The sequence below is a fragment of the Octopus sinensis genome, linkage group LG15 (assembly GCF_006345805.1).
Source record: "Octopus sinensis linkage group LG15, ASM634580v1, whole genome shotgun sequence".
In the NCBI taxonomy this organism is placed as follows: Eukaryota; Metazoa; Mollusca; class Cephalopoda; order Octopoda; family Octopodidae; genus Octopus; species Octopus sinensis.
The window spans coordinates 31,940,191-31,950,018 of record NC_043011.1 but is presented as its reverse complement, the minus strand read 5'-3'; the positions used below and the strand labels follow the sequence as shown (position 1 = coordinate 31,950,018).

The 9,828-nt window shown below is 40.2% G+C and overlaps 1 protein-coding gene across 1 annotated transcript in view; it reads left to right on the top strand.

The window, feature by feature from the left end:
• Positions 1–512: 512 nt before the first annotated feature.
• Positions 513–9,828, top strand: part of LOC115219892 (ras-related protein Rab-11B) — an 82,392-nt gene continuing 73,076 nt past the window's right edge. The window contains exon 1 of the mRNA XM_029790196.2: positions 513–1,277. Within this exon, the coding sequence (XP_029646056.1) occupies positions 1,241–1,277 (37 nt within the window). The 5' untranslated portion in view covers positions 513–1,240. The remainder of the gene's footprint in view (positions 1,278–9,828) is intronic.

Genomic DNA, 9,828 nt, shown 5'->3' with positions numbered 1-9,828 from the left:
TATCGACCCCAAAGGATGAAAGGCGAACTCGACCTCGGCGGAATTTGAACTCAGAACGTAGCGACGAGCGAAATACCGCTGCGCATGTCTTCCAACGTACTAACGACTCTGCCAGCTCGCCGCCTAAAAAAAAAATATAATAATAATCATATCTCGGAAATTACTTTTCCCACAAGTTCCGATATAATAGGAATCTACGCCATCTGAAAGTTATGAGGAAACAAAGTAGAAAGGTGTAAAAGGTGTCACATTTGTGCATGTCGCGCGCGCGCATACGCACCAGTATTTCTACGTATGCGCCTTAGATAGACAGAAAGGTATGCGCACTACATAATTGCGAAGTGCGCGATAGATTCATAGAAAGAGTTGCAGAGGGAGTGAGAGAGAGAGAGAGAGAGAGAGAGAGAGAGAGAAAAGGTGGAAGAGAGAGAGAGAGAAAGAGTTTTAGTGAGCGAGTAGGAAGACAAGAAAAAGAAAGATTAAGAAAGAGAAAGAGTAAGAAAAAGAAAGATTGGGAGAAAGAAAGGGTGAGAAAGAGAGGCAGAAAGAGTGAAAGAAAACGATAGAGAGACCGGTAAGAGAAAAAAATTTAGGAAAGAAAGAGTAATGTGTCGTAATTATTTCGAAAGCGTTTCACTAAAACAATAACAACGTGTACATATAGAAAACAAAAGTTGGTGAATATTATAACATGTATATATGTGTGTAAATATTATAACATGTATATATGTGTGTAAATATCCAATTAGGCGAGGAAAGTTTTAAAGGAATGGCTATGTGGTAGAACGCACGCGGTATTGTCCTATAGCTAGAGGTTTTCGTTTCTAGGTCAGGACATCGGGTAGAAAGTGAATGATTCAACCTATGTCAAGCCTGTTGCGTCACGATGTAGCCATGTCAGTAGCCAAGCAAGTACTTCGAATGCTAACCAGCTTTATACCTCCTCAAATCTGCTGAAAAAAATATATATACATATATATATACATACTACAGCATGGATCTAAATACATTCACGCAGTTAACTATTGTAAGATAAAGAAAAGAATTTTTTTTTTTAAATGTCGTACACGATGTTGGGTACTTAAGCTAAGCGCTATTCGTCCATCCGTTCTCTAGAAGAAAATCTCGCTCTTTCTTTTTCTCCCTCCACTTCTACCTGTGTGTGTGTGAACGAAATACAGCCACGTTGGATCAACACACTATTCCTAGCGGGGATCAACCGCCGGATCCCTCTGCAGCCATGGCAACGGAAGAGCAATATGATTTTATCTGGAAAGGTAAGTAAAACTTTCTATAGCGTTGTTGCAACTCCTAACACCCCGACCACTGTACGTGGGTAGCAGTAACTAATATGCCTTATTTATTCTCCTACCGTCCCATACAGAGATCTCTTTACACCTCCAATTCTCCCCTTATATATATATATATATATATATATATATATATATATATATATATATATATATACATATATATATATATGTGTGTGTGTGTGTGTATGTATATATATATACACATATATATTAGTTGAATAATACACGCACGCGCACACACCTGCAACAGCAATCATTATCAACACACCTGTATTCTTATATCTTGTGATTTAATTTGTTTGTTGTTTGTGTCTTATAAACAGTTGATCGTAGTCTGGTTGAAAAGTTTGACGCTTGTCATTTGCTGTGAGGTAAAAAAAAAATGTTGGTTATCGTGATAGTTTTATATTTATCAATGTGCTGCTTCGTTTAAACTATGTACGCCGTCCAGTTAAAAAGAAAGATATCCCACTATAATACTTGTTTGTACTTCACCTTTAACGTGGTGTCACCTTCCACCAGTTGGACGGATGGATTTCTGTCTTCGCATAACATTGATCTGTATGCCATATATAGAAAACTGTATTATATATATATATATATATACTATTTAGTGATACGAAAATGTATAAATGGTTGATGTTTTACTATAAATGGTCAAATGAAATGCATATTATAAAACCGTTTCATGTATAAATATCTTCAAATGAGGAATATATAATATTTCTACTACGCACTAGTGTTGTTATATGAAGTACCCGAAAAACAGAATGCAACAAGACACTGTGAAGGGGTGGCTAGTAGTGTTTTCTGAAAGCCATTGAGTAGCGAAAGTGAAATAACTCCGCACAGGACACGAAACCGGGTTACGGATACGGTTCACCTAAAGACGTCCCACTTTTCGACGTGGGACGGTGTGCTATGTCTATCGCTCCTTCTCTCAATCACAATTACGCGTGCGCGCGCGCGCACATACAGACAGAGAGTTATATATAGACAGGTTTCGATCAGGTGATCGCAGTAATCCACATAACTACATACATACATCACATAATAAACACACACACGCACACACGTGCGTGTGTTTGTGTGAAGGCGCGTGGCTTAGTGGTTAGTACTTTACTCATGAACGTGGTTGCGATTCCTGGACCGGGCGATGCGTTGTATTGCTAAGCAAAAAAGCCTGCGACGTCCCGGCGAGGATGGGTAACATGGTACTACTTAAGAAGAGTGGTCCCGGTGCGCGCACTCGCGTACTCGCGCATCCGCGCTAGCTAGCCGTGACTAGTCGATCCTACAACGACTACCTAGCGAGTAAATAAAACACAAAATAAATAATTTTTTTACACAAATTAAATAATTTGGATCTTTTCGGTTTGCATATACACATACAGACACATACACACACACACATATACATAGGACAGGCTTCCACATATTTTCCGTCTACCAAATCCACTTAAAAGGCATTGTCAGCCCATGGTTAGAAGTCACCCAATGCACTGAGCAGTGGGACTGAACCCCAAACCAAATAGTTGCCAAGTGAACTTTCTAACCACACACAGCCATGTCTGTTCCTATGAATACTCATATACCACACACACACACATACACACACACATATACATAGGACAGGCTTCCACATATTTTCCATCTACCAAATCCACTTACAAGGCATTGTCAGCCCATGGTTAGAAGTCACCCAATGCACTGAGCAGTGGGACTGAACCCCAAACCAAATAGTGGCAAAGTGAACTTTCTAACCACACACAGCCATGTCTGTTCCTATGAATACACATATACCACACACACACACATACACACACATATTTAATGCCTACCTGCAATTCTATGGAATTGCATGAGTCAGACAGAATATATTGGGACTGATTTTCTACAACTGGATCCCCCTTTTTATCACCAACCGTTACCTGCTGCCAAGAAAGGTGATATTTTCCCTAATACAAAAATATGTTTTTTGCTGAAGACAGGAAATGATTGACAGGCATGTTTTAAGTTACGAAACAATTGTTGTGATATAATAATTTCCAATGGTTAAATAAATTTTACTATACTATGTTTCTCTTGTTATATATATATATATATCTTCATCATCATCGTTTAGCGTCCGTTTTCCATGCTTACCAGAAGGCTTCATCAGGCCCAGTCAAATCTGGCAGTGTTTCTACGGCTGGATGCCCTTCCTATATACACCACCTGTCTTCCTCTTTTGTTTTTTTCGTGAATTCTCCCTATATAAGTTATAAAGGTGGCTAGAAATCAGAGTCTTAGCCACATGCAAGCACTTATCTGATGACTGATGAGGGAGACATGCTCCCTACGGCAAGTGAGATAGAGTCATATCATCAATGATTTCAGGTTTGATTAATCTTCATCAGTGACCCATTACCCCATCACCAAGGGTTAAAAACTTAACTGACCTTGTCAGTCTTACAAAGAATACTATAGGAAACATTGGCTAATTCCGAAAATGGTGAAATGGGAATTATAAATTATAAAGGTGGCTGTTCACAATTTACTAGCGAAAATGCAGTTAGATAGGCGCAGGAGTGGCTGTGTGGTAAGTAGCTTGCTAACCAACCACATGGTTCCGGGTTCAGTCCCACTGCGTGGCATCTTGGGCAAGTGTCTTCTGCTATAGCCCCAGGCCGACCAATGCCTTGTGAGTGGATTTGGTAGACGGAAACTGAAAGAAGCCTGTCGTATATATGTATATATATGTATGTGTGTGTGTGTATGTGTTTGTGTGTCTGTGTTTGTCCCCCTAGCATTGCTTGACAACCGATGCTGGTGTGTTTACGTCCCCGTCACTTAGCGGTTCTGCAAAAAGAGACCGATAGAATAAGTACTGGGCTTACAAAGAATAAGTCCCGGGGTCGATTTGCTCGACTAAAGGCGGTGCTCCAGCATGGCCGCAGTCAAATGACTGAAACAAGTAAAAGAGAAAAGAGAAAGAGAAAGAGATATAAGTCCAGTCATAGAGTGACCAATGGTTTCACATCCATGAAGTGCTTAGCTTTATAGACGACTCATCAGATTATAATGATAGAGGACATTAGAGTCTGACGAGTCATCTACAAAGCTAAGTAAGCCCTTTATATTCAACTGTATGTAAATACACTACTGCTCAATCCTTTGAGTGTGCTTTTTCAGATATATGACCCACTGACGATATATATATATATATTGTTTATATATATATATATATCATCATCATCATCATCGTTTAGCGTCCGTTTTCCATGCTAGCATGGGTTGGACGGTTCAACTGGGGTCTGTGAAGCCGGAAGGCTTCATCAGGCCCAGTCAGATCTGGCTGGATGCCCTTCCTAACGCCAACCACTCCGTGAGTGTAGTGGGTGCTTTTTACGTGCCACCCGCACAGGTGCCAGACAGAGCTGGCAAACGGCCACGAACGGATGGTGCTTTTTATGTGCCACCGGCACGGGAGCCAGGCGAGGCTGGCAATGGACACAAACGGATGGTGCTTTTTACGTGCCACCGGCACGAGGCCAGTCGGGGCGGCGCTGGCAACGGTCACGAACGGATGGTTCTCTTACATGCCACCGGCACTGATATATATTATACATATTATATATTATATATATAAGGTGCAAAAATGAGATGACTGTCCGGATTAATAAATATTCTTTGCAATCACATGGTGTCAGGTTCATTCCCATAAAATGGCACCTTAGGCAAGTATTTCCTACAAAGCCTCAAGTTGTCTAATACTTTGTCAATGAGGATATTTCCTATCTGAATTATCAAAGATAAACAAATCTGCAAGATTAGCTACCTCACCCTGAAGACATAAAACAGTGGGTCACTCTCCCTTTTTTATCCATTAGGAATTGTCTTAGAATAACAAATATTTTGTGGCATTCATCGATATTCTAATGATAAATATTCTAATTGATAAATGTAGTGAATTGTTTCGCAACATTTTGAAGAGGATGAATTTTGATATTAATCTGTAGAAACCCCTATATTGGCTTGCATAAATCTGCAGGTTGTTATTTTTCAATGCCATGGAAGCACTTGATGAGAGTGGCACTGTAGTTCCATGAACCTAATCCTATCCCACTTCAAATTTCGAGGTCATTGATGTTGAAGATGCTCTTACTAACATTTCCCACTGCACTTTTTGAATGAGCTGGTTAACCAACATTTAGAGGCTGGAGAGGAAGTTGACTTTGTGGTCCTTAAGACTTTTGAAAGAGCCCTTCATTGTGAAGTGGCAGAGCACTGTCTTTTATTTTAAGTAGAATGGCTAACTACTTCATTGTTATGTGTGTATGGTATTGTACCTTGGAGGTATTTTATCTGTAGTGTACAGGAACATGATAAAAATAAATGAGCACATCTTTATATTGATCACCACCTACTGGTACTAAATATATATATATATATATATATATATATATATATACAAATTAAGAGGAATGACCACCAAATTGACTTCTTAATATGCTAAAGATAAATGTTAAATCGCCTTACCATGAAGAGTGTGTTCTCAAGAAAATTTCGGCAAATGCCATAATATAAAAAGGAGCAAGACAAATGAAAATATACGAAATAAAAATGATTACCTACGTACCACTAGTTTCACTTGTTAATATTTATGAATGTAAATGCCTGCAAACTCATCACCACCTTGGTGGTTATTCCTCTTAATTTGTATGTAATATAATTTTTAATCTTCAGATTTTTTAAATATGCTAAACCACTGGTTTTAATTGATTAATATCAATTTCTACCCTCATTATTTAGTTTCTCTCTCTCTCTCTCTCTCTCTCTCTATATATATATATATATATATATATATATATATATATACACTCACACACAAGAGTGTGCTGGAAAGTTCCAGGTTTTGGGTAAAAGAAAACATAGGAGGATCAGTTAATTATGATTTTATTCAATGTATTCCCCTCTCAGATTCACAAACTTGTTGCAGTAGTCCTTCAGTTTTTCTAAGCCTTATAAAAGAACTCGGAAGGTTGGGCCTCCAACAAGGCCTTTTGTGATACCCTTTAAAACAGGAACTTTTCAGCACCTCCTCGTATGTGTGTGTGTGTATGCATGCATCATCATCATCATTGTCAGTTAATGTCCACTTTTCCATGCTTCCATGGGATAGATTTAATTTATTGAGGCAAATATTTTTGCAGCTGGATACCCTTCCTGTTGCTAACCCTCACCTGTTTCCAAATAAGCCCACCCCACAGGATTGGTCACAGTCAGGACTACCCTTGGGTATGAGCTAACCAATCTGGCAGTACACGGCGACACGAATCGATGGCTGCTCGATGGGAGACAGGAACCTGCCCGATTCTAGTGGTGGATATGGAGGTACCCAAGACTTGGCTGACTAGAGGGCTACTTGCGGGGCTCCCAGTGCAGGCGAGGTTAGCCATCGCCTACTAGTAAGCATCCCCCCTTAACACGTGTGCTAGGATGTGCAATCGCCGGTACAACCTAGTGTCAGAGGGAAGACTCACAAGAGGGGTCGGTCAGAGCTCTCTAACACAGGCTGCTCCCATGTGCACCCATCCACCTTGGGCGAGATGAGGGTCAACGTCTATGGGTGGACATATTTTCGTGGAAGATTGGAGGAAAGCCACCTCACTTGTATGACGATGAGTGTTGTTTACAACCGTCACATGATACTAAGACGAGGGTACTCACAAACACACAACACACACTCAAAACCTATAGTGGGCTTCTTTCAGTTTCTGCTTACTGATTCCACTTACTGGATGGAAGCACTCCGTCGGTTACGACGACGAGGGTTCCGGTTGATCCGATCAACGGAACAGCCTGCTCGTGAAATTGACGTGTAAGTGGCTGAGCATGCCACAGACACATGTACCCTTAACGTAGTTCTCGGGGATATTCAGCGTGACACAGAGAGTGACAAGGCCGGCCCTTTGAAATACAGGTACAACAGAAACAGGAAGTAAGAGTGAGAGAAAGTTGTGGTGAAAGAGTACAGCAGGGATCACCACCATCCCTGTCGGAGCCTTGTGGAGCTTTAGGTGTTTTCGCTCAATAAACACTCACAGTGCCCGGTCTGGGAATCGAAACCGCGATCCTACGACCGCGAGTCCCCTGCCCTAACCACTGGGCCATTGCGCCTCCACAATTCCACTTACTAGGCTTTGGTCAACCAGAGGCTACAGTAGAAATTTGGAACTGAACCTGAGACCACATGGCTGGAAAGCAAGCTTAGCTCCTCCACCACACAGCTACTCCCTATGTATGAATACATACATACATACATACATGTGTGTGTATATATATATATGTGTGTGTGTGTGTGTATACATATATATATATATATACATGCACACACACAGAGGAGAGACAGAGAGATACATAGGTAGACAGATAGATTGATAGATAGATAGATATACATACATACATGTGTGTATGTATGTATGTGTGTGTATATATATATATATATATATATATATTATATATATATATATATATATGTGTGTGGAGAGAGAGAGAGAGAGAGGTGGGTAGTAAGAGATTAATGAGATGATCAATAAATTCAATGAAATCAGATATAGGTAGATTCAGTAAAATTATTGTTTATTGTATCATTAACAATAACTACCACGGAAGTTATCAGTTAACTTCATTAACATCCCAAACAAAGGTGTAGGTTTCTACAATTTGACATTGATAATTACCCTGCAAAATTTATAGCCAAAACCATCACTGGTTAAGAATACAGATTTTGCTAAATCTATCACAATATCGAGCAGTCGTAAATTATGATTATTTTATGCAAGCCAAATATACTGTAATAAACTTCTGTCAATCACAATAGATAACTGAGTGATTAGTAACATGGTGATACTGGGAGACCCCCTTTCGTCATGAATGATCATGGGATTGCACCTAGAAAGTTACCCTCCGAGGTACAAGTCTGAGCAAGGTCGTTTATGGAAGGCCAGCAGTGACCCATGCATACCAGCCTCCCCTATCCACACCACTGATGTTATCCAAGGGAAAGGGAAAAGCCGATACAGCTTGGCACCAGTGATGTCGCAACTCATTTCAACAGCTGAGTTAACTGAAGCAAAGTGAAATAAAGTGTCTTGCTCAAGAACACAACACGCAGCCCAGTCTGGGAATCGAACTCACAACCTCACAATCATAAGCTCGATGCTCTAACCACTGAGCCATGTGCCTTCACACATGGTGATACTATTAATTGTAATTTAATTAACTGTATCACTATTATGATTACTAGTATCACAATTGATACTATTAATTGTAATTTAAGGTGGCGAGCTGGCAGAAACGTTAGCATGCCAGGCGAAATGCTTAACGGTATTTCATATGCCGTTATGTTCTGAGTTCAAATTCTGCTGAGGTCGACTATGCTTTTCATCCTTTCGGGGTCGATATTTTAAGTACCAGTTATGCACTGGGGTCGATGTAATCAACTTAATGTCCTTGTTTGTCCCCTCTATGTTTAGCCCCTTGTAGGCAATAAAGAAATAACTATTAATTGTAATTCCTATATGGCAAATTAGAATTGGGGATACCAGGAATGACATGAAATCATGCGCTAAAGTGAAGGGCTGTCACTACATGCGCTTTCTTATTTAACCCTTCGGCATTCAGGATTACTCTGTCAAATGAAATGCTTATTTATCCATATTGTCTTGAATTAATCATGCATTATTTTGTGGCTTTAAAATTTCAATGATGTGATTGCTTATTTTTACTATGACATTGTAGAGCAAGTGGGAGATGTTGTGGGGACAAACACAGACACACAAACATATACACACACATACACATATATACAATGGGCTTCTTTCAGTTTCCGTCTACCAAATCCACTCACAAGGCTTTGGTTGGCCCGAGGCTATAGTAGAAGACACTTGCCCAAGGTGCCACGCAGTGGGACTGAACCCGGGACCATATGGTTGGTAAGCAAGCTACTTTATTTCATAAAAATTTGCCATAAAGGCATTACAAAGAGTAGCTTGCGGGCTAGACATAGACATTAATGAAGCGGATGATTATGATGAAAAATGATGAAGATGGGAGAAGGCAGAAGGCGCCCGCCGACCCTCTGCTTCTCTAAAATATTGTTTTTTAAAATACATACACCGAGGTAATGACCCTCTCACAATTCAAAAAATACAATTTCTTTGGATCAAAAAGTACGTACAACTAAAATTACAGTCTATACACAAATCAGAGGCAACAAACCTCTACACTTCCTCCCCCAGCAAATCTCGTGCAACTTGCAGGCACTGTTGCAACTGAAATCTGGGGCTCCAATGGAGAATTCTGAAACACTCGCCTCCACACAAGTCAATTATCATATTGCACTGCTTTCTTTCTAGCACCAGAGCAGTCACCTGCGAAGGCCATTCTGGGCTGTCAATGCAATTCGGTTCCCTCAGGATCCGACTGTCCATTTCATTCTTGACAAAACTGTTGATAGCCCCTCCCTTGA